The 26223-nt window shown below is 42.3% G+C and overlaps 1 protein-coding gene across 3 annotated transcripts in view; it reads right to left on the bottom strand.

The window, feature by feature from the left end:
- LOC111867094 (angiogenic factor with G patch and FHA domains 1) overlaps positions 1-26223 on the bottom strand; it is a 120624-nt gene that overhangs the window by 40647 nt on the left and 53754 nt on the right. The window contains exon 9 of one of the 3 annotated variants that reach the window (XM_033752533.1): positions 8192-8307. The exons of the other annotated variants lie outside the window; for them this stretch is intronic. Coding sequence (XP_033608424.1) covers positions 8212-8307 — 96 coding nt within the window. The 3' untranslated portion in view covers positions 8192-8211. Of the gene's footprint in view, positions 1-8191; positions 8308-26223 lie in introns of those variants that run through there. 3 annotated transcript variants of the gene reach the window in all.

Genomic DNA, 26223 nt, shown 5'->3' with positions numbered 1-26223 from the left:
CTCTCACTTTACTATTAGGTAGGCCTACTCCAGCAGTTACGGATAGTGTTCAAAGTGTTTCTATCTTTTTGCGTATTTACTGTTTCCTTTAAGCATGCTGTATGCTCAAGTCGTTTATGCGAATTTCATGTGCAACTGTTCTTGATAACTCTTACAGAAATGTTGCAAAACTGGCATACTCATAGCTTCCACAGAAGACCTCTACTCCACAGCGCCCAGACAGGCTCCGAGGCCTTAATCGCTGATTATGTGAAGGTATTCGAAAATGTAAATAGACGTCTCATACCGGAGGCAACGTCTGATCGTCATTACCGAAAGTATGTACGATGGGCCAAGAATCTTCTTTAAATGAAACAAATGAAAATATTATCTGGAAGAAATAAATTTAGGAGTTAGAGCAGGATGCAGCACGTCACTCATACTGTTTAACTAGCTACACGTACCCGAGCTTCGCCAGGGTTTAAGATAGAGGTCTCCATTTTAACTGAACATTGCGCATTGACACAATAATCTTACGTGCACATTTCATCGATGTCCTATGAAATAATGCACATTCCTGCAGAAATGCGATTGGAAGTCACGTTACTCAGGGTAGCGATAGTCTGCCATTCATTTATTTTACGAGAGGGAACCTGGAATGTGGTGTCCTTATACAGAAGTGGAGCACTTCAGAGAATGCATTCAGTTGAAGAGATCTGAAGACAATCGCACTTAGAAATTGTAGGCGAAAGTCATAGGACCGGGACCAATGGCGATGAATTGTAAAAGAGGCCATGTTTATCATAACCTCAAAGTTTAGCAGAAGAAGAAGAAGAAGAAGAAGAAGAAGAAGAAGTTGCACTGCCGCCCCATCTCCTTTCGATATACTCGGAACAGAGTAGTTTCGTCTTCTCTCTTTCCACTGGGCTCAATGTTCCTTCAATTCGGACTGTATGCATATATCTGCGCGTGCATGTGTCTATATGTGTGTGTGTGTGTGGGGGGGGGTGAGATATTAGCAGCCACATCACAACTTCTTATATAATTGCACGGAATCGCACATCTTTTCCCAACGAAACGAAATATCACGAATAACTTAGTGCTCAGTTTTTCACAACGATACATCTTCATGGTGTGGTGCTTAATTTGGGACAGGGCCAACTCCGCACTTGGAATACATGGAATACATACATTCAAAATTGCTGAATACTAGAAAGCACTGAGAACTGTAGTTTTGGAGGAAAGTTTCTAAGAGTTTTAATTTTGTTTCATTTTTAGCCCACTTTCCTCATTTTTTTTTAAATAAACGTAGTCTTATGAGATCATGTTGCTGTCTGTGATCGCTGCTAAGCAACGGCTCGGTAAACATTCCCGCTATAACGAATACACAAGCAACAACATTAGAATTGTTGGACGTTTCGTTCGTGTGATATCAAAGGAAAGCAGGAAATTAATTCTTCCAGAACTTCTTGTTTATTTCTGAAGTGGCGTGAAACCAAGTCCTTTGGTACTGTAGCCTCAAATGGGCCTGTTGTGCCAGCCTCGGACGATAGATGAGTACAGAGCCCCAGTGGAATAATAAATGTAAAAAAAGGTACTCAGGGAAAAAACCTGCACACGGCACTTCGTCCACCACAAATCCCGCATGAACTAATCTGGGATTGAGTTCAGGCCAAAGCTGTGGGAAACGGCCGATTGACTTCCTGACCTACAGCACGGCTCTTTAGTGCATTAATAGGAGTAGAGTTAACGCGACTGGCAGCGTTCTGAAACGAATGGACACCGGCAGACCACCATTCCTGGCATGATCTGATCATTTAACTCCGTGACCTAACCGACCGAGCGACCACCGCTTGCTGGAGAAGTCGGTGAAGTTAGTACCAACTTTAGCGGATAGAGGGTGTTGCGTGGTCAGCGCAACGGGTCCCCACGGCCGTTAATCTCGGTTTTTTCTAGACCGGAGGCGCTATTTCCTTGAAACAGCTCCTCAGTTGTCCGCACGAGGCTGAGTGGACCCCATCCCAGACTCACTACTTCTCAGAAAATCTGGTAGCGCCGGGAATCGAACCCGGGACCTCTGGATCTGCAGCCATGGACTCTGACTACTACACCACAGAGGCGGTCGATGATTTGATCATACCACAAGCAAGAGAAAGCGGGTACATCGTGCCTTGTGTAGGAAACCTCACGCAGAAAAAACATCTTGTGTGAGTATGAATTCCCCACCGGCGTATGAATATTGGAAGTACGTTGAAATTACAATATACGATCATTCTGGTAACTAACTTTCTGTCATTAACTGAAATGACGTACCCTCCTTCCCACAGCAGGAGGAGTATGTTCAGAACACGCCTGTTGGTCCATCTCCTGCGACGTTTCCTCGCTTACGGAATAATTAATATAGAACAGCCAGCTGCTCATACTGGTTCCTTGACCGCGGATTTTTATGGAGGCGATACGTTCCTCCGAAACGTCGGTTCACACAAGATCTACACGGCGCTACATCCCAGAAGACGGCATTCTTCTGTAGAGAACATAACTTGCGAACTGGATAAGCTTACTGCAGGAAATAAATTGAGACTGGAGGCAAGCCATTTATGGGGGTCGAGCAGCACTTAGCGCTGCCAACTGCCATTGCACTTGCTAAGCTGAATTCAACACGGCGTGGGGCATAGCCAGGCGGACCTGACACTGCAAGGACGGAGAGCATGATGGCTGCGAGGATAACAGTATATGCGTTTCTGTCTGCAGAAGCATCAAAACCCTCAACATTTTCGACAGAGGAAACATTGCTTCAAAACAGGGTGTTACACTTTTGTAAAACTGAAGGACACTACCATATTTTAACGTTGAAAACGTTATTCTGCGAGGGTGCAAATGGAAGTAGCCGTGACACTGAGCGTAACACCTGTGCAACCTCTTACGTAACCGCTGACAACTCAAGACCTAGTTATTAGTTAGTTAGTTATTTTAGAGAGGGTGGGTTTCCCCATGCACCGCGACCAGTTTGATCTATTGTGCTTCCCTCCATGATAGTCTACCAGTCTCTATACCCTACCGATAAATGGTACTTCCCATCAGTTCCGCCGAGCAAGCGAGTTCGGTCACTTGCTTAGCGGTGTCTATAATGCTTCCCCCATCTATCAGAGGCCTTAGAGACTATTGTTGGGCGGGAAACGTCCTGGAATTTGGCTCAGTGATCCCCTTTGGGGATATGAGGTTCTTTTACGTGCCGTAAAGTTACGACACGGGACACACAGCTTAAAGTCCCTCCCGGAGGACTTGTTCCCTGAATTTTTCCGCCCTTAAAAATTCGACGACCTCCGCCGGGTATTTGAACCCGCGTACTACGAGTCATGAGGTGGGAACGTTACCTCTAGACTACGGAGGCCGCAACTCAAGACCTATAGCGTATCTTATATTAAAAGTTATATGTAAATGAAAGAATAAAGACTGATCTATCTAAAAATGCTGTCTATTTTATTCCCAAAATAAAATTGTACATTATTCAAACAATTACAAAAAACATGTAATAATTTTCCTTATTTTACAGATTTTCACCACCTGCCACGGATAAACTGGAAGAGACGGATCGGGACATGTTCCGAGTGAAATACCTGAATAAATATGAGCTTCTCAAAAATGCAATCCGTTCTGGTCCTTCGGTTACAGTTCAGGAGCAATGACAATTTGTAACAAATACGGTCAATTCAATCCCTCTGTTCAGACGATGACGCAATACTATAAGCAACACTTTGGGTAATTTTAATAATGAATGTACAGTACATATAGTAACGTTTCAATAAAGCGTAAATTTTAATGTACAAAGTACATTTATTCCATCACAGATCCCAAATTCATAATGTTTTCAACGCTAATCCTGGGAACCAAAGTTCCCCAATATTTCTTTTTTGGGTAGAAAGCAAGCGCAGAAGCAGCCGGGAGAGCACGATGGACGTTGTGACGTAACGACAGCCCACGACATGGAGATGATGCCCTTTAGCCTGAAGATAACGTGAAGAATGGAGAAGATTCTGTCCACTTTCCCTCAGACAAGTCTAGGAGTCTAATAATGGTATCGCTTGAACAACTCGGCAAGATACACTTTCCATACAAAACTGCAGGCAATTAAACGGATTCTGTTATAATCCAGTGGTGTAATATGAAACTGTTTAAACTAAAGGCATGTATTTTGTTTCACGGCGCTGGATGGAGGTATCACAACGCGGTTTGAAAACAAACACAAGCATAGGTTTCGCCAACAAGATTTGTGTAATTTCTTAATTAAAGACTACGTATCCCACGAGCAATTACACATAGATGTGCGTATGCATTCACTGCCGTAAGATAACAGACCTACAAGAGAGAGAAACACAACTATATAGCAAGACTTTAAGCCTATGAAATTCTAATCCGATATTCTGGAATAAAGTTAAACAATGCAGGGGAAATTAATTACCCAACTCGATGGAGAAGAGCCCTTTTTGAGAAGTTCGTACTTACTCAACTAGTAATGAAATATCCAACCATTTTACGGAATTGGACCGCCTCTGTGGTCTAGTGGTCCCGGGTTCGATTCCAGGCGCTACCAGATTTTCTGAGAAGTAGTGGGTCTTGTACGGGGTCCATTCAGCCTCGTGAGGATAACTGAGGAGCTATTTCAAGGAAATAGCGGCTCCGGTCTAGAAAACCGAGATTAACGGCAGTGGGGGGTTCGTTGCGCTGACCACGTGACACCTTTCATCCGCTAAAGTTGGCATTAACTTCGCCGAGAAGCGGCGGTCACTCGGTCGGTATAGTTCGCTTGCGGACTACAGGCCACGGAGTTTTCCTTTATGGAATATGAAGTTACATTACCGTGCTCACATGAGCCTGTCACAGGTCCCTGTTCTGAGCCACATGAATCCAGTCCACAGCCTCCCATCCCATTCCGTGAACCTTTTGAAGCACAGATTTCTTCTAAATAATATATAAAAAAATCGTTCCTGTCTCGAGGGAAACAGTGTCTAATATTATAACGGCCAACTGCACAAGGCAGTTTAGTGGTATAACCAATCTTTATTCTGAGAATCATACAAAATATATACTTTCTACGGACAAAATGCTGAGTTTCTTGTGTGTTAAAGCAGATGGTACAAATACAAATGTAGTAACTACATCGTATTGTTATGTAAATGTTATTTGATAGTAGCGTAGTTAGTTGAGGCACTATACTACAAGCCGGAAGGTCGTAGGTTTCATTCCCGATGAAGTAACTGGATTTTTCAATTGGCCTAATCCTTCCAGGCGCACTATGGCCCTGGGGTCGATTCAGCCTCTAATAGAAATGAGTACCAGGAATGTTCCTGGGAGGTAACGGGCGTCCGGCGCGTAAGGCGGACAACCTTACCGCCATCTGTGAGCGATTGTCTAGATAATGTGGGATCCTCAACGTCTCACAACCCCATGGGCCTTCACGGCCTGCTACAGGGATAGTTTTACCTTTTTTTTTTTTACCTTACCTCCAACCGGTCGTCCAAATTTTCCTAACAAATATTTTAAAACATTTACCTTCTGCCCCATGTGAGCTACATGCCAGGCCCATCTCAACATGCCTGATTTCATGGTCCTAATAATACATTTTGTGTCACACCTTAATTCGTGATACACACACGTCACTAAATTCGACACAGAATCACGCAAATCTACGTGTTCCAAAGTCTGCTTCAACAGCTCTCCACAGATGGCAACAAAACAACCATCAATGAAGAATTGTTAATAGTAAGTTCGAACACATATACGGTGAATTTAGAGCTCAGTCAAAATAAAGATACAATAGAGTACAAATACAAATAAAGTACAATAGGGCCATATGCAGACGCAATGCTCAACCACTCCTAGGCTGGGGCCACACGAGCGCACATAGTACGTCCGTTGCAACGAACGTACTTTATGACGCACGTTGCTGAGGATACCACACAGTTGCAGAATGCGGTGCGTAGTTTTATGTCTGCAATGGAGCCAGAAGAAAGAGCAGAATTCGCCTCTCTTGTTTTTTCTACAACGGACGCATTTTGTGCGCTCGTCTGGCCCCAGCCTTAATCTACATAGTGTCACGTGTAGGGGTGCACGCGTGATGATAACAGCGGGTTCTAGATCCGGTGAATGGAATTATTTTCGTTCTTTTACAATTAGAAAAATTAAATAACGTCTTCAGCTGCCTTCTGCATTCCCTTCGACTGACGGCTTCTCAGCTGCAACTGAATACGTATCTCACAAACTGCTCTACTTGGTAACACGATGAACTTTGAAGAGTCTGTAGTCTCTCAAACTCTGAGTTTGATGTTCCATTTTATCCTGAACCGTTAGTTGTTCAGTCATCTGAATTGTGTATGGATGATAGCCCAAATCTTTGTGTCCATGATGTGTATTTATGCTTACCGTCTTACAGTGCACGCTTTTTATTTAATTTCACCTTTCTCTTCACTTTTACACTACATATTTCAGCACTAATGTGCCATCTTCAGGTGTGTCTCTACGCACGTCAAACTACTGCACTGCATGCCATGACGTCTTCATTCTAAAATGACTAAAATGTGTATTCGTCATGTATAACAATAAATTCTAAATATTAAAACTTTTCAGGATTCGTCATCCTTACGTCGTATCTCAATACGCGAATCACGCCAATCCTCCTCTATGGGAGCACTCTTCCTACGTTCATGTGTGTATTGCGTGCTCTTTGTTGAGTCTTTCTCTTGTGACTGCGTGCGTTGTACAACGCATAAATACACATCATGGACATGAACCAGTGCAACAGGACGCTAAAATATAACATTAACAAATCTTTGTGTTTGAAATATGTAGAAGCAATGAATGCCGCGATACTACGCGGAACTGACTTATTTCGCATTCACATTCTTTCAATGTTTTGGTGTGCGAGCTGAACATGCACTACCGGAAAATCTTGACGTTCCTTCAACAAAAATAACATTCATCCTCCCTAAAACTGCTCCTCCCTTTCAATACATCCAATTGTAACCTAAAAGTTCTTTCCATCTGCAGAATAGGCTGTATTCGAAAAGTTTCAACAGCAAATTCATATTGATTCAAAGACGAGCCTGCCATGATTACTGTGAAACTGCATAGTCACGAGCGGCCTCGTACACATACAACTCCCCCTTCAACAGCAGCGTATTAAAACGAAAGATCTGAGGCGATACTGTAAAAGTAAGTAAAGCTATCCCTGTAACAGGACGTGCAGGCCCATTGGGTTGTGAGAGGTCGAGGCTCAAAGATGGCGGTGAGGTTATCAGCCTTACGCGCCGGCCGCCCTTTACCCTCAGGAATATTCTTGGTACTCATTTCTGTTATAGGCTGAGTCCACCCCAGGGCTATAGTGCAGCTGGAAGGATTAGGTAAATTGGAAAAAAAAAAAAAAATCCACCTCATCGAGATACGATTTCTCAACTTTGCGGCTTGTAGCATACTGCCTCAACCAACTACGCTACCGCGTTATGTTCCTGATTATGCAACTTTTTCTAACCTATTACTTCACTTCTCTTGGGTCCAAAACTTGTTCTCAAACAGACTCAGACAGACCTACAAGGATCCAGGAAACACGAGGAACATGTGTGTGCGGGCTCTAGTGAGATACTGTACGTTCGCTTTATGCAGCTTATGCAAGGAACGTACAAAAACGGCTAACATACTTTGGTTTAAATAAGAAAAATGACTACTCCTTGGGTATAACAGCATCACGAACTCTCCAGTATCCTCTCTGTACAATGATATCGCCATGCACCAAGGCGGAACGTGTTTTACGACGTTACACAACATGGAAGGGGCTTATTCGTGTCTAGCCGAACAGGACACAAAGGTCTGGGGGGTTCCCATCCAACACAATACTGCCTTGGGGATGTAAAAGTAGGTTCTGAATCACATTCCTATCGTGTATTGTTCACACAAGTGGTTTTTATTTAGTTTTTACTATTATTCCTGTTTCGGTATATACAGCTTTAAAAAGTATTCTTACGCCGTGTAAAAAACAGTGGCCACAAAAGTCACCCTCTCTTCACCATCACGAACAGAAGAACTTTGTTTATTGACATTTTAAGCAGAGACAACCTCAAATGGGGGTGAAATGTGAATCGTGTGCCGCATCGTCGCATTTTATGGAGCAGGATAAATAAGAACGAGCTATAGGCTCATATTCTATGGAATGTAAAAGTTAAAGGACAGCTTCTTGCCTCTTTATTTATATATAAAAGGACCATCTACTTTTATAGTTGGCGATACTTTCCAGCATATTTCCATCTCACTCACCTGCCGCTCTACGCCAAAAGGATCCTGTACAGGACAAATAAGACACGAGAGTTAATGCCTGACAAGCAAGAGGATATCAATGCATGCACTTTAGTGCATTTGCATTATTCTTCGCGTATATCTCGATATCCCAAATAATCATGAAAAAGTCCCAAAAGTAAGGATGCTGACTGGGTCAGGTATACCAACACTGCGAATTCCATAAATGTTCTATAAATGATTCATTATCCGAATATTGCTAGACATTTTTCACTGTCTGAGGTACCACATTTCTGTCATAATATTCGTATAACGTTGCAAACATTTTATATACAATTATGTCCACAGACTAGAATTAAATCGTTCACAGCGATCGCGTGGTCTAAGGCGCGCGTTGCGGTCATGTTGTCCCGTTCGGCAAAGGCCTTGTGGCGAGCCGATCTCTCGCCCATGGAACTTTATAAAATGTCTAAAATAATCAGTGTTTTAGAATAACTGTGAATTTCAGCAACCGAAGAAGAAAATTATATAATAACAGATGATACTTCTTATAACTAAATGTCACTTTAAACTTACTTACTTACTCATGGAGCTGAGCCCTTCTGGAGGACCCACCAATTTTTCAGCTACTCAAGAATTTCCCAGCATTTTATGGAACCCGAAGGTTCATTACCGTGTTCACAAGAGCCTTTCACTGGTCCCTATCCTGAGCCAGATCTATCCAATCCATACCATCCCATCTTATCTCTCAAAGATCCATTCTAATATTGCCCACCCACCTACGCCTTGGTCTTCCCTGTGGTCTCTTTCCTTCTGGCTTTCCCACCAATATCCCACACGCATTCCTCGTCTCCCCCATTCGTGCTACATGACCTACCCACCTCATTCTCCTTGAATGTCACTTTAACAATGACAGAGAATACCGAACACAATTTATTCGAACGCCTGATTTTAAAGCGAAAAAAAAAAACAATATAAAAGCCAGACTCAATACAGACTAAAAAGAAAGTGAAAAGAACCCGTTTGACATAAATGTGCCATTAAACGACAATCTGCAAACAATGTTTCCAGAAAAGTTAATAAAATTTACGTAGTTCAAGCATGAGATTAAAGCTATACGGCATGAAAGTACATACCTATAATAAAATCAGATATCAGAATCATTCCACACACAGCAGTAAAACAAATGAATAAGTTAGGTCTTGCCAAAAAACTAGTTTCATCTGTCACCCAGAAATCGATGTTACTAGCACATGTCATGTATTCCTTACATTTCTGTAACAACTAGAATTACAGAAACTATAAAATTCAACTTCGTGGTTAATTGCCCTCCAAGTTAGAACAAACTTGTCTCTGTCGTTGACATGATGGTGATATCTCACTGGCAAGCCAAATCCCACAACTGAAAATAACCCACAAAGAGGCGAGCAATGTAAATAAAAATAATAATTCAATTCCTTTATTTGACTGTTTAATAAAAGCGAGCAACCCATTAAGTGGCGAGCAATGAACGTATACAGAACCAAAGCAAGACTAAGAACTAGATCAGGCTGCGCCATAGATCAAGCGGCTAGTCGCTGGCTTCCCACCGCGGCGGCCCGGGTTCGATCCCGGGTCTGGTCAAGTGGGATTTGTGGTGGACAAAGTGGCGCTGGGGCAGATTTTCTCCGAGAACTTCGGTTTCCCCTGCCAATCTTCATTCCACCAACTGCTCCACAATCACCCTCACCTATCATCTGGGGCTGGTAAAACAGGCCAGAAGTGACCGCAGTACAAGGGACTTAGTCCCACCCCAGTAGCAATAAAAAAAATAACTAGATCAAGAATTAAACGCTAAAAACTAAAACAACACAACCGATAACAAGTTAGTACATTATAAGGAGCCATTAACTAAGCATGATTAAGAACGGAAAAAGTATCCTCAGATGAGATAATGTGTTTATTAAAAACGTCTGGAGATTTGCAGATGGTGTGCGTAGATGTGGCACACCATGATGGTCTTGAGACATTACTGACATAAAAGGTGGAAAAGTGCCCAAGTTACTTAGTGGATACATGGGAACCAGCGGTATCCATAACAGAACAAGAGTTGATTTTGCTCTGGGAAACATTAACAAGAAACAAAGCATCGAGAAGTTATGGTCTGGAATAAAGTGATCTGAAATTTTAATAATTAAACAAGACCGGCTCAGAATTGTGGAAACTGGACTGAATAAATCGACTGCAGCATCTATTTGCCAGCTTTCTTTGTATATTTTCAGTTTTACAGGCTGTCACTCATTCGCTTACTTCCGTCTATAATGCAAACACAACTTTGCACTTTAAATGTTATTTACAATCACATCTAAAAAATAACACATTTCATTTACATTTGTGGTTACAATTACATTTGTAAGATTTGAGGCTTTCACGGCGGTGACTATGAAGAAAGCAGTCTTCTGGGATTTGGCACCGTGTATATGTGGTGTTAACCGACGTTTCGGAGGAACGTATCGCCTTCATCTTCAGGGTAGAAGAAAAAATATAAGAAATCTTAAGTGGATATAGGGTGTCTCATGGTCGGTGCAACGGATCCTCACGGCCGTTAATCGCAGTTTTCTAGACCGGAGCCGCTATTTCCTTGAAAGCAGACTGCTTTTACCGGTTCTCACGGTCTCTTCGCTTGCAGATTTCTTATATTTTTTCTTCTACCCTGAAGATGGAGGCGATACGTTCCTCCGAAACGTCGGTTAACACCACATATACACGGTGCCAAATCCCAGAAGACTGCTTTCTTCACAATTACATTTGTTTATTTGTTGCAACATGTTTCGACCTCACAAGGCCATCATCAGGCAACTGTTAATTGATCTAAATCACTGCGCTGCATGGGCTCACACGTCAATATATTTACATACTATTATTGTATGTCGTCGTATTCGAGAATGTACTTTCGCACTTTTCCTCATGCTTCGTGTATTTTCGCGTTGCCGGGTTCACGCTGTGTTCCTCTGTGCGTAGTTTTCCTTGGTCGGGCGTGTCAACGGTTGCCTGCGATGGCCTTATGAAGCCGAAATATGTTGCAACAAATAAATCGAAAATTTGATTTTAATGACATTTTATGAATTTTATGTGATTGTAAATGATATTTTAAAATAAAACATTATGTTTGCATTATAGATGGACGTGAATGAGTGAGACATTAATGCAACACGATGCTGAAATATAATATTATTATTTGCCAAACTAAGTTTTTTTTATTGCTAGTGGGGTGGGACTACGTCCCTTGTGCTGCGGTCACTTCTGGCCTATTGTACCAGCCCAAGATGATAGGAGAGGGTGATTGTGGAGCAATTGGTGGAATGAAGATTGGCAGGGGAAACCGAAGTACTCGGAGAAAACCTGTCCCAGCGCCACTTTGTCCACTACAAATCACACTTGACCAGACCCGGGATCGAACCCGGGCCGCCGCGGTGGAAAGCCAGCGATTAACCGCTTGAGCTATGGCGCGGCCCATAATAAGAAGTTAATTACAACAATAATCTAGTCGGCTGGAAACTGGAACACTTCTTGAATCGCTACGGCCTCATTCGACAAACTCTTTCTTGGAAGGTCTTCCCCGGTTCCTTGATCCATGTCAATTGTAATATTTTAATATTTCCTGTAGCTTCTGTTGACATGTTGAATCCAACTGGTTTTACGCTGGAAACTTTGCCTAACATAGTTTCTGTTTTCTTTTAATATGCCCTCAAGAAGTAAAACATAGTATACACACATAAACGCACAGTTTGGCTTTGATTAGAGGCGAAAGACAAACTGCAAAATGTTAGAACTTTGTTTTCGAAAAGAAAATATAGCATGTAGAATTTACAGCCGGTTTCAACTGAGCCACCTGCTTTAAAAACATTACTATTTCGCCATTCCAGTTAGTCAGTTCAGTGTTGCGTATCAACTACAGAAAGGAGCAGTCTCTTAGAACGTGGCATCATCATTTGGACGACCCTAACTAATCTAGAGAAATCTGTGTAGTTGTCAAGATGCATACCACAGTTAAATAAAGATTGACACTACAGCTTAAATAGACTGACCACAGAAGACGTCGGTTGATGTAACATAAAACGTTTTCAAATAGCCAGTATAAGTCAAAGCAGTTTATGTATAGTATGTCTCATTACGTTGAGGCACGCGGTAGTGTAGTTGGCGGAGGCACTATGCTACAAGCCGGAAGGTCGCGGGTTCAAGTCCCGATGAGGCGATTGGATTTTTTTTTTCCAGCCGCACTATGACCCTGGGGTCGACTCAGCCTCTCACAGAAATGAGTACCAGGAATCTGCCTGGGAGTAAAGGGTGGCCGGCGCGTAAGGCTGACAACCTTACCGCCATCTTTGAGCCGATTGTCAAGGTAATGTGGGACCCTCAACATCTCACAACCCTATGGGCCTCCACGGCCTGTTACATGGATAGCTTTACTTTACTGGCTTATGTCTCATTACGTTATCCTGATCTGATCAGCAGTTAGGGAGACATGCAAATGCTTATTTCGGGCATCGAGTGAAGTGCCTGTAATGTCTGGTAAAACGGCAGTGAAGAAGCATTTTATTTTGCGTTTTTGTTTCATAGTTATTGGAACATGTCAATAGAAGTCATTAAAAAACTTATATTCAAGCTGCTTGCCACCTGCTTTCAAGCTGGTCTCTTGCTCAGCTTATTCTTCGGTATTATACTTAAGCATCCTGCTGCACTCTATACGATATATGACATAAACACCGTCCCAAGTGCAACAATTTATTGTAGTTCTTTTGTCTTGTCCTCTTCTACTCTACATGTTTCGGCCGCAAACGGCCATCATCAGGTGTATGCACTTACGTAGCTGTTACACTGCATCTAGTTTAAAATTTAAAACCCTAAGTCTTCCCAATTGCTCTTTTCGTCGTTACTGACAGGTTTCCATTTATTGGAATCTACTTCGCTGATATCTGTCTGCTTTGTGCATTATCTTTGTTGCCTACACTCGTCAATTTTGTTTATTATGAACTGGCACTTTTAAAATCTTCAGTTCTAATTTAAAAATTCTTTAAAAATTAAAATTCTCAGAGTTACTCGCCCTATGTCTGTAGTGCTGCAGCGGCTACTTCTTGTTTTCAGCACTGTTATTCTGTGTAGGCTCCCTGTGTGCGGCCGCTGCTTATCTTTACTACTATCTTCGACCCTGAAGATGGAGGCGATGCTCCTCCCAAACGTCGGTTTACTTTCAGCGGACTACGTGGCCTTATATACCACAAGATAGTACTCATCATATTGTCGCGTTACATAGGCAACACGCGACACATGATTTCACGCAGGTTTCAGATTATTCGTTTATTGAACGCTCACTTCTACACAAGCGGGTACAACTATTATCAGTTTTACTGTCAAAATGCAAACTTCCACTGTTCTCAACTAACTATATCTCGACGACTGCTAATGCTCCAATGCTTCTCATCTGAGTCTTAAGTCTCATTTTACGACCGACGGTCAGTCGGCCAGTCTGTTTTGGCATAAAGCTCCTATCTGGGGCTCATGACCAGGTATTTATTACTGTTTGACAGTTATGGTCTCGTTTCTGTGGGGCGCCCTCTTTGACGAGAGGATGGGTCTGTCTTTTGTACATGCTGCTGGTCCTTGCTAGCGCAGTCTTTCTCGGGTCCGAGTCCCTTGGTACTCGCGACCATATTTTACTGTCTCAGATTTGAGACTTGCCTTTTCGATGCCTCCTACGACTCGCAGGGTCACGGTGGAGGTAAACGAGATACGGTCTGGTATATTCAACCCCCTTAAGTAGGCCTTATGCGGACTGCTTACAGAACACCGTTCTGAACAGTTCGGTTTTGCCGTTGTCATCCAACGAACCCTCTGTTGTCCTTTCATCTCCGGGAAAACGCGTTTGTTGCTTAAGGCATTCCCAGGCAACGGCCCACTGTTACTGCGTTTTCCCGGCACGTTACAATATTCTCTTGAAGTCGGAAACAGGCCAATGGCCCATATCCTTGAAGAAGAAGAAGAGGAGGAGGAGGAAGACGTGGTGGTGGTAGTAGCAGTGGTCTGTACCTCACTCTGAGTGTCTACGGAGTGTAAGCAAACAACTGAGAGTCAAGCAATAAGACGAGTTAAAAGCGTAGTTCTCAAACTCAGTGTCCACAATGATTTAACTCAATAATGTTGTTAACCAAGACAGTGATCGAGTGTTCCGCGCGAAGCGCATTACTCCGGCCTGTAACCCCATAAAATGAACACGCCATCGCCTGTCGCCGATATCTTATTTGCATGTACTCCGTAAACATTTCGAACAGTGTGCAGCACTGCTATCTAAGAGTCAGCATTTTCACTATTCCTGAAAAGGGACTCACTGTTAAGCTTATCGTGCTACAGCATGACACGGTACAGAGTCTGAATTACTTTTCGTTACAATTCCTTAAAATTCATTACACGAAGAAGTGNCAATCTAGCTTTCGGCATATCATATGATTTTATTTTTAAATTTTCCCTGTGCTACGCCATGAAGGTGTATGGGGGAGTGCATGTATAGATCAACATTTTCTTGACCTCGGCACTAGTTGGAGGTGAGTGATCAGCTTCACGCCCCAGTCACTTTACCCCCGGTACCCATATCATATGATATGCCGATAGCAAAATAGTAACTTCTCCAGGTGTGTACTGTACGCCCGGAAAAGTTACTATTTTACAGCCACTGGCTTTATTAGCTATTCATTTCCTTTTATATACTAAATAATTTGCGACGAATATTACTTTCTTCAGATGTCGCATCAGGTAAACTACAAGGGAGAGTCAGTAAATAGGTCACAAATGGAAGTAAAACAATTGTAATAGTCTAACTGGTTTCTGTGTCCATGATTTATTCTGACCGTCTTGCAGTGCATACATTTATTCACCTCACTCTTCTCTCTTGCACTACATGTTTCAGCACTAAAGTGCCATCTTCAGGTGCTTTTCTATGTACGTCGAACTACTTCATTGCATGCCCTGTTGTCTTTATACTAAAATGACTAAAATATATATTCGTCACATATAATGATAAATTTTAAATATTAAAACTGTTCAGGATTTGTCATTCTTATGTCGTATCTCAATACGCAAGTCACACCTATCTTCTTCTATCCGGAGTATTCTTCCTACTTTCATGTGTGTATTGTGTTTTGTGTTGTGTCTTGCTCCTGTGACTGCGTGTGTTATACTCTGTTTCACTAGGTAGCAGCACAATCCAGCTGCATGACAGTCTAGGTAGCAGACGTGCATGCGCATATTCAGAGACTGATTTCAGTTGTCAAAATGGCGACCGTGCTTGAGGAACATACTACCGAAGAGAAACGTTTTATTGTGAGTTTTCTTGTTGTCAGATGGACTCAATGCAGATGATATTCATAAAAAAAGTTTCCTGTTTACGATGGGAAGTGTTTGTCGCGTAAACCGATTCACAACTGGGTCAAGAAATTCTCTCATGGACGTTCGAAAGTTGTAGATGATGAAATGAAGGTGCGGAAGTGGCTGAGACAATAGTCAAAGGACATCTATGCTGCGCCTGCGGCGCACTTGTAAAGCGATGTGACAAGTGCATCGATGTTGGTGGATGACATGTCTATAAATAACTATTTTTCCCCCAGGTTCGAATATCACTTTTTTTACGTTTCATGTCCATTTGTAACACTTCTCTACCCTTCTGATAATACAGGAATTTCTGGCATATTTAAATTACTCCATATCATATTGTACAATTCTTAATTGAAATGTCCAATGTGGATTATTATGTCCCTCTGATATCAATACAGTACCATATAAGCCACTCGTATTTTATTGTGAACTCTTTGAACAGAAGATCGAGATCTATTATTTTTACTTCACGATGTGAGAAAGTACCGGTTCTCAGAAAACTCATTGCTCTTTTACTGACCCATGAACGAGAAATGTTGGGAACCGATCATTTTAGACCTATTAAAACCAAAATTAAATTCCACAGCGAACGCTTCAGCAATCCCTCGCCCCCAGTGGTATATTTCAGTGAAATCCGTCCCGTACTTTTGGAGATGCCACGCCGACGGATATATCACCTCTCTATTGTGTGTGCACCTTAAGCACTTCGTGTAAGAACACACAAAATGTATAGCTGAGGAGTATCCACGACGGTTAGGGTCCATATCACGTTTCACAAAATTCGTCGGACGATCCGTCCACATGATAATATAAATCTATCATTTTTTCAGAATAAGAAACAGAAAAGGAGAGTAAAATTTTTCGTTGGTCTCTCAGTTACTTGCCACTCTGAACGTCATTTGTGCTCCTCAGACATTTGAAGAGTTCGCGTCTTTTCTTACTTTTTATAAAGGAGTCGAGACATCACTGTTCCGGCAAAAAGGATTCAGTTAACAATATTTTGTAACACAACACAGACTTTTAACTCGTGAACACTGGGATCGGGGGGTTTGAAACCCATTCGTGGCATGGACGTGGGCCTATAGCCGTGGTCTTGCATTGTGTTGTGTTCTGTAGGCAGAGAGGCCTTGACATGGGCCGATGCCCCGTCCAACGTGTTCTCTAACATCTGAAGGCTTCGTTGTTCCTATCAGAACAGGCCCTAATCCGAGGAAGAATATTTTGTTTTTAGCTTTCATTTTCGCAAATCTAAGGTAAAATATCCGTCCGATCGATTGAATTTGAATGCATGCTACTCAAGCTGATGTGGTAATGTGCATCCAATGAGACTGTTTCAGTTACTATTCTGTCTGCGTAAACACTGATGTCCAATTAACGAGTCTGGGAGAAAAATATATAGTGAGGCAGAAAAAAGGGCAATGCAAAGTCTGTCCTCATGAAATGCAAATCTCACCTTCCTAGAAAACAGCCGGTATGATAAAAGAGGGCCGATCACAGTGGCCGCGAGGTCTTCGCTCGTGGGTTCAAATCCCACCCAAGGTATGAATGTCTGTGTGTGCATTTATTCTGTTTGTGTTGTCCTGTGAGTAGGTAGCGACCTTGCGACGGGCTGATCCCCCGTCCAAGGAGTCCTACGTCTGTGTAAAAATATTACGAATCTGAAGAAGAGGCCAGGGCCGAACAAAGGGCTGTAGTGTCATTGATGAATGAAATTATAAACGAGGTTCTGGGAACGACGTCAGGGCGGTATAAACATTTCACCTAATGCAGCGGTACCGCTCATAATACGTAAGTTAAGACAATGTACGTTTTGTTCGTAGCTTGCGATTTTTATTTTTTGAAGCGTTTGCTAGTCTCAAATATCCAGTGCAATAGAGCCGCCTTTAAATCTGCCAGCAAGCCCCGTAGACATCACTGGGAGCTCAATAATTATGGTTCCTATACCTGCGGCCAAAACTGTGTCTAGCAGGAGACGGAGTTAAGAACGGGGTTAAAATTATAACCGAAAATGACGCAACCTTCAAGATGGATATTACTGATGAAACTGATGATACCTCACGACAGAGTATTCCAGAGCGGGGCTTTAAGTAAAGCGAGATACGTACCCCCACGGATGGAGTTCAACAACTAAGGAGATGAAGAAAGTCGTCTTCTGGGTTTAGGCGCCGTGTAATTTTCGTTTTGGCCGACGTTTCGGAGGAACGTATCGCCTCCATCTTCAGAGCAGTTGAATGGCTTGGAATGCAGAGAGCAGTAGCTGTAGTGATAGGAAGTGCAGTAGCTACTTCGGTTCTAATTTTAAATCCTTTAAATTTTTTCTCTAAGTTTTAAAATTTAAAAATGTCAGGGTTACTCGCCCTATGTCTACAGTGCTGCAGCGGCTTCTTGTATTTAGCACTGTATAGGTGTCATTCTGTGTAGTCTCCTTGTGTGCGTGCCGCTGCTATTTTATAAGTGCTAATCAGGAAGACCTATGTTTTTAAGTTTTTCAATTTTAAATGTTATAAATAAGTGCAGTGTAACAGATACGTGAATGTATACACCTGACGATGGCCGTTTGGGGCCGAAACATGTAGTGTATAGAGAGGAACAAGACGAAAGACCTATAAATATAGTTTACTGCTGGAGTTTAACTAGAGTTAAAAACAAGACCGCGCCATAGCTCAGGCGGTTAGTTGCTAGCTTCCCACAGCGGCGGCTCGGGTTCGAGCCCAGCTCAGGTCATGTGGTATTTGTGGTGGACCGAGTACTTCGGTTTCCTCTGCCAATCTTCATCCCACCAACTGCTCCACATTTACCGTTATTCATCATCCGGGACTGGTACAATAGACCAGTAGTGACTGCAGTACCAAGTGGATTCAGTCTCACCCCACTAAGAAAAAAGTTAAAAACACGAAGTTCTGGGAAGAACTAATCGCTTACTTTATTTTGATACATGGGCCGCAAATAAAAGGACGCCTGCAACAATTCTTCTTTACTGCGGAACGTGTCTGCCGAGCCACTGCCTTGCAACCACAGGAGGACATAACAGATATCCACAGACTTTTCTTTAATACGACACGGACCGCACAGAAAAAGATGCGTCCAACGGCTCTTCTTTCTTTCGTGTATTCGTTTTCACCGAGCTGTTTCCTAGCAACGATATGGGGATACACATACAGACTAATGGAAGGGATTTATGAAGTACGCCGTTCAGACGGGGTCAGGTGCCATCATATACATACATTCAAAAGTTGATGGGGGGATACACAGACACACAGATAGAAAGGTGATATCATAAGCCTAATTCTGTTTTTTTTTTCAAATTAAGAAAAGTACACTAAAGAAGACCCACAAATATAGAACATAACAAAGAGCTTTAACTGAAGCCAAAAATGGCATTTGGAGATGCAGTTTAGTATGCAATTTCAAGACTAATAAGGCTGTCCTATGAAATACGTTATGAGTTTTAATATCTCCATAATTAAACTGAGTAGTATACGAAACAGCATCATTACAAAGAGCAGCAGTGCAACATGAAAGCGCCTACAACATCAAAGTTTTTATAAGCATCCCCATTTTTGGCGCTGCATGCACCTCCACCTTCTTGCAACTGTAAAATAAAACTGATACGTAGCTGCCAAGTATCGTTGCCCCCTCCAACCCTTCCATTGTAGGAGGAACTTCCTTCACGGGTATCTGAATATGTAATGACTTCTGCGCAAGCGAAATAAAGCCTTCAAGCACTTTGAGTTGGTTGTTCTAGACAAGGCCTCGTCCTGTCTGGTTTTCTGTTCGTATTCGTCATTGCAGACATTGTACACATTACCGCGAAGGTCAGGGCTGTATGTGGGAGCAGTATTCGCTTGAAGCGAAAACAATTTCATTATCATCATCCACGTCAACACTCTTACTGTAATTATTAATGTCTTTCCCGCTGTACAAGAGAACTGTTTCAGAACTTTCAAACAATTTACAGTGCAAGGAAAATCTTTATGTAAATATACTAAAAAATGGTCACCATTCTCAAAGAATAATTACATAAGCAGCCACTGAAACCATGGCATATGGAATGCGAGGGCGTGGGAGAACATAAGACACTCCAAATGCTAAATTTCGACTTAAAATGTAAGCGAACGTGAATGGAAGTATGCAACATTAAAATGCCTTTGGCATGATCGACAAATCCTGGGCATCGCGTCAGCCGTAAGAGTTCTATCTGCAGGAGTACAGTCCGTCTCGTGAAAGCAAATTCATGAGATCAAGGCGATGAGTAGGACGATAAGCTGTGATCCATGTTGTGAGAAACGAAATGCGAAGGTATTACAGACCAGAGCACCTTAACGGTCAGTAAAAAGGTAAAGTTGTCCCTGTACTCAACGAATTAAGGACTACGCCATGAAGGCGTAAGGGGGAGTGGACGTATAGCTCCACATTTTCTTGACCTCGGCATTAGTTGGCAAGTGCTCAGCTTCACGCCCCTGCCGCTTTACCCCCGGGGAAAGAACCCCCGGTACCCATTGGATAGCAGGTTGGGTGGACCCAAGAGCCGGTTTGGACGATTTGGAGAAGAGAAAATTCTTGACCCCTCAGTTGTACAGCCCGTAGCCAGTCGCTATGTCGACTACGCTACCCCGCCTCGTATGCCTTCACGGTCAGTATAGTTGTAAAAAGAAACAAAATTCAGTCATCTTTATTTCGCTTTAATTTTCCCCCCTGAATCACGACTCAAAAGTATGGCTTCTGATTGCATACGAAGGTGCGCTGTTGCTGGAATTAACCAGAGGCAAAAATTGCTAGTCAAGCTGACTATACAATATTGGCGTATAAACTGAACACTAAAAATCATACCCTGAACTTATAAATGTAAAGCTGTCCATGTGCTTAATTAAATAAGCACTATGCCATGAAGACACTGGGGAGTGGAGGTATGGCTCCACCATCCTTGACACCGGCAACAGAGGGAGGGGCGTGGCCAGCTTCACACCCCTACCGCTATAACCGCAGGGAAAGAGCCCCGGTAACCACTGGATAGGATGGGTGAGCTGCAGAGTCGGTCTTGACGCTGTAGGGAAGAGAAAAATCTTACACTGCCGGGAATTGAACCCGGGCAGTCCAGCCTGTAGCCTGTCGCTATACCGACTGAGCTATCACGACTCCACCCTGAACTTATTACCTTAATTTAAATCCGGTATAAACCTTTCTGTCATTTATTACTTTGCTTTCCATCAACACCATCTATGTATAGATATACCTCACGTTAAAAGTGTACAGCACATTTCAGCCTTTCGGCTATCATCAGGTATTGTACATGTACCTTTGAAGTATTTGCTCCTTTCCTTAGAGTCATATTATTATTATTATTAGAGGGGGTGGGTTTCCCCATGCACTTAGACCAGTTATTGGTCCATTGTGCGTCCCCCTTTAATTTCTACTGTCGCCATACCCTACCGGTACTGGTGCGTGCTATCAGCCCCGTTCAGCCAACGAGGTCGGTCGTCGGTACCTCATATTTCCCCCATCTACCAGAGGCAATGGAAACTACTTGGGTGGGAAATTGTTGCCTAATTTTGTTCAGAGGTCTCCTAGAGACATGAGGATCTTTCACGTACCGTAAATCTACGACACGGGACCCACGGCTTAAAGTCCCCCCGGAGGACTTGTTCCATGAATTTTTCCGCCCTTAAAAATGCCACGACCTCCGCCGGGTTTGAACCCGCGTACCTTGAATCATGAGGTGGGAACGTTACCCCTAGACTACGAAGGCCGCTTACAGTCATATTAGCGCAAAGCCTTTATACTCGTCTTGGTTATATTACTAAAATATTAAAACATGAAATTGTCAAAAACATAACGCCTCCATCTTCAGGGTCGAGACGCAAGACAGGCAAGAAATCAGCAAAAGCTGGTGGCAAGCTGAGGATCTCAGTTCAAATGTTGTCACAGCAGACAGTTACATACTCGTACAAAAACATAATGTGGGAACACGAATATCTGATTTGCGTCTGACAACTTTAATGTAAATGAACTAGAAAAGTATCACATTTAATTGGCCAGTAAGGATAACTTACCCACATAAAATGAACATAACATTTGAAAACTTACATCAGCATTACGCCAGATATCAGCACATCAAAATGTAAGTGAAGGTATAAACATGAAGTTCTGGAAGAACTAATCATCTATTTTCTCTGGATATGATACAGACCGCATAGAAAACGACGCGTCCAATAACTTTCCTATTGTTATGTGTATTCATTGCCACGGTAACGTTTTTAACGGGTCATTGCCTAGCAACAATGGGGGGGGGGACATACAGACACAGACTGATGGGAGGGATTTACGAACTACGCTATTGAGAGGGGCTCAGAAGAAATGATATACATGCCAAGTTTCATAAAAATTAGTTGAGGCATTCGAAAGCTGATTGGGGGTGGGGGATCCATAGAGAGACAATTTCATAAGCCTCCTTTTATTTTTCATAATAAGGAAAGCAGGCTAAAAACATACTAATAAACTGATGCACTGAAAGATGCCTGTATCACTGAGTTGCGAAACGATTAATTTATAATTCCTGCTAGCCTATCTACAGCTAAGCAGAAGTGGCCGCAGTACAAGGGGCTTAGTCCCACCCCACTAGCAATAAAAAAATACACTTAGACCGAAGAGTTTAAAAGAAAGCAAGCTACACAAGTATTTTGTTTCCAGAACTTCTTGTTATTTGTTACCACGGAGCATTTTTGAACGATTTATTAGCTACTGTTTTATTATGTCTATGTCCAGGAATTTGGTTTTTGCTACCTGTGTTTATCTAGAGACCAACTTATTCACTGCATTAAAAACAATTTTAGACCTTTTTTGTGGCACGCTCTGAAAATAGGCGAAGCCCTAAAAAAATCGAATACCTAAGATCGCGGTCTTCTGGGAGTGACGCCGCTTAGTCTGGTACCATCGAATGTAAACAGATTCATAAATAACACGTCTACAACATCTGTCTTACCTCCTTTTCCCTCCTGCCAACATACTATTGATCTAATCATGTCTTTCAGCATTCTAATAGTCTGTTGGAATGATACTGATATCCTTGGGATAGTGAGACGTACGAAAGCACACGCCTACCGCGCGTCGTAACTTAATATTTACAGCGCTGGTGTCAGGCATTTCTACGGCTGCTGTAATGTAATCATATGACGATTCACAAGCAATATCGAGAAAACTCCACACTAAATGCCAAGATGCGTGATCTTGCAGCGCCTTATCACCCCGTTAAGTCTTGTCGTGATTTTAACTAATATTTTTCTTTTTCAAACGCAGAAGGAAAGTTCCAATAAATGGGAAGAATACAAATTCAAATTATATTCATTATCGAATTAAGACAAAATTAAAAATAAAAATGCTTCCTATCATTCAGTTGAGACTTCGTTGTATCGTGACGTATGTAAAGCCTTACTTGGTTAATTACTCATGGAGCTGAGCCCTTCTTGAGGAGTCGCCAATTCTGCAGCTACTCAAGAACTTCCCAGCATTTTATGGAACCCGAAGGTTCATTACTGTGTTCACAAGAGCCCTCCATTGGTCCCTATGCTGAGCCAGATCAATCCAATCCACACCATCCCATCCTATCTCTCTAAGGTCCATTGTTCACCCACTTACGCCTTGGTTATTCCAGTGGTCTCTTTCTTTCTGGATTTCCCACTAATATCCTACATGCATTCCTCGTCTCCCCAATTCGTGCTATATGCCCTGCCCACCTCATCCTCCTTGACTTGATCATTCTAATTATACTTGGAGAAGAGTAGAAGTTATGAAGCTCCTCATTATGCAGTTTTCTCCAACCTCCTGTCACATAATCTCTCTTCGGTCCAAATATACTCCTCAACACCCTGTTCTCAAACACCCTCAGTCTATGTTTGGTAAAGCATAGAGATTAAAATACGTAAAACTAATAAATTATGAAGACTGGGATGGAAAACGGTAGAAAGGAGAAACCGATATAAAATTTTGACTGGAATGTTTCAAGGGAAGAGACTTCGGCATTGACAGGTTACTACTGAACTGGATCTTGCAGAAAATCAGTTCGAAGGAGTATGCTAGATTCATCTGGCTCAGGATTTGGGATAATGACGGCCTTTCTATTTCTATTCTATTTCAATACCATCCCGGCATTCACCAAGAAAGAATGAGGAAAACAACGGAAAAATATTTGGCCGAACAATCTTACCTTGCTGAGTTCGTAATCAGGTCATTTCGTATGACAAGTAATCAGTCTAACTGCTTAATATACTAAAGACCTCCCGTTTTATCCTAACCGTCCCCACTATCATTAAAATAAACACAAAATAATATGTAAGTAGAATGACAATCACTTGATGGTGGAATTATCAATAATTTCCAAAATGTCGTATATAGGGTGTCCCAGGAGGAAAGTGCCAGACTTCGGGAGGGTGTTCCTTATGATAAAGTATGCCGATATAACCCAAAACACCTATGTCCAAAGTTGAACGGTTACGGAGATAATGGCCCGAGAAGTGTGAAACTTTGACAGGTGTTACACACATGTTGATTACCAAATACATATTAAAACTGGCAGGAATATGTGATTTCTCTAATGTTAATAATGTACGTAACATCAAACTAACTTGTGAGTGACATGAAGCCATTAAATTGAACTACAAAAAACTTGCACGCCATGTCAAAGTTGTCGTTAAGAGTTCCAAGCACTATACATGACACATGAATGGCAAGCGCTGACGTAACATTGCTGACTGCGCGTTCTGGTATGCGAGTGTATGGGGCTAACGTGAGCTGCCATCACCACACTCAAGGACAAACATAGATAAGACATGCCAGCTGACAGGTACAGTGCGTGGACCCGCCAGAAGACCACACTTTTCTCGGGCCATTATCTCCGTAACCGTTCAACTTTGGACATAGGTGTTTTGGGTTTTATCGGCATAGTTTAACATAAGGAACACCCTCCTGAAGTGTGGCACATTCCTCCTGGGACACCCTGTATATCAAATACATCTGAGATAATGGGCAACGGCTAACACGATTTGTATAATTAATCAGCCACTGTGACAAACGTTAAAAACACATATCACCATATCTTTACTTTAAGGGCAATCAAAGCCTGCAGGCCCAGACTGATTTTCATGTTTCTTTTGACTACGTTTCACATGAAACCATCCGAATTTCATATTAAGTCAATATGCGCTTAGTATCAATAATGCCTCTTATCACGTGCATAAGTAGCGAATTTACAATACATGGTAAAAGTGACCAACTTAACACCAAAGTTCACGGTGTAATTGCGGTGGTATGCTTCAACTCAGTAAATCCCTAATCGGGCCGCGCCATAGCTCAAGCGGTTAGTCGCTGGCTTCCCACCGCGGCGGCCCGGATTCGATCCCGGGGTTTGGTCAAGTGGGATTTGTGGTGGACAAAGTGGCGATGGGGCAGGTTTTCTCCGAATACTTCGGTTTCCCCTGCCAATCTTCATTCCACCCACTGCTCCACAATCACCATCATCTATCATCTGGGGCCGGTACAATAGGCCAGAAGTGGCCGCAGTACAAGGGACTTAGTCCCACCCCAGTAGCAATAAAAAAAAGACCCTAATCGAACCGAAGAGTTAATATACCAAGGTCACAATAGTCAGCAGTAACAGCATCCTGCTGCAAATCTTTAATTAAATGTCTATGTATCCACAGTCCGTCAATATTGCAACAACTGTTTATTCACCAATTAACATTTAATACAACATTTTTCGGTCATAGATGACCATCTTCATGTGTCTTAATGCATCTAAACTGTTACACTGCTCTGATGTGCGCTAAAACCGCGCGCTGCAGTCCAATTAAAAATAGCACAAATAATTAACCAAAATCCATTAAAATTTTCTATTAAAATGTTTTCGTGAAATCCTATTCCACCTTATAAGGGGCGTCGTCCACTTGTTTAGAGCTGATGATTATTCCAGAAGGTTCGTTTCTGCAACTTGTTTTTCTGTTCGTTAGCCCGTTGTTTGCTATGTATGCTATTTGTAATATGCCCCTTGCTTGTGTGTTGTTCCCTCTAGCAGCGCGTGGTGTTGTCTTCACTAATCTAGTCTCTATATTTATAATTCTCATTTCCAACTACCAGAAGTTTGCAACATATTCGAAGATTTTAGTATGAATCGTTACGTCATGCCTTCGTCTTGTCTATGGATACGAGGTGTGAATACATAATCAGCTATTTTTACGTTTATTTCCAGACAAATGCGTAGGCAAGTGAAGGCTGCTCTATTTGGACCAAAAATTTACATCCGTCAAACTTCCAACAAGAAGTGCATATCTCTACTGTTGGTAACACGGGTTTAAAATGCGGCTGACGTGTTTCTTTGTAAATAGGATTAAAGACTATTATTGTAGGAGAGAATTCGTGTCCGTATTCTTTGGAGCCAGACACGCATAAATAACAAAGACGAAACTGCTTCACGTCTGCGTGTATTGTGACGATCTGAATGAGTTGTCAGTCCATTAAGCAGAATTAACATCACCGTCGGGGTTACGACAGTGATCCAAATCCTGTCAC

Source organism: Cryptotermes secundus, unplaced genomic scaffold, assembly GCF_002891405.2.
Source record: "Cryptotermes secundus unplaced genomic scaffold, Csec_1.0 scaffold205, whole genome shotgun sequence".
Taxonomy (NCBI): domain Eukaryota; kingdom Metazoa; phylum Arthropoda; class Insecta; order Blattodea; family Kalotermitidae; genus Cryptotermes; species Cryptotermes secundus.
The sequence above is the reverse complement of the archived record's forward strand: the minus strand, read 5'-3'. Positions and strand labels throughout refer to the sequence as shown.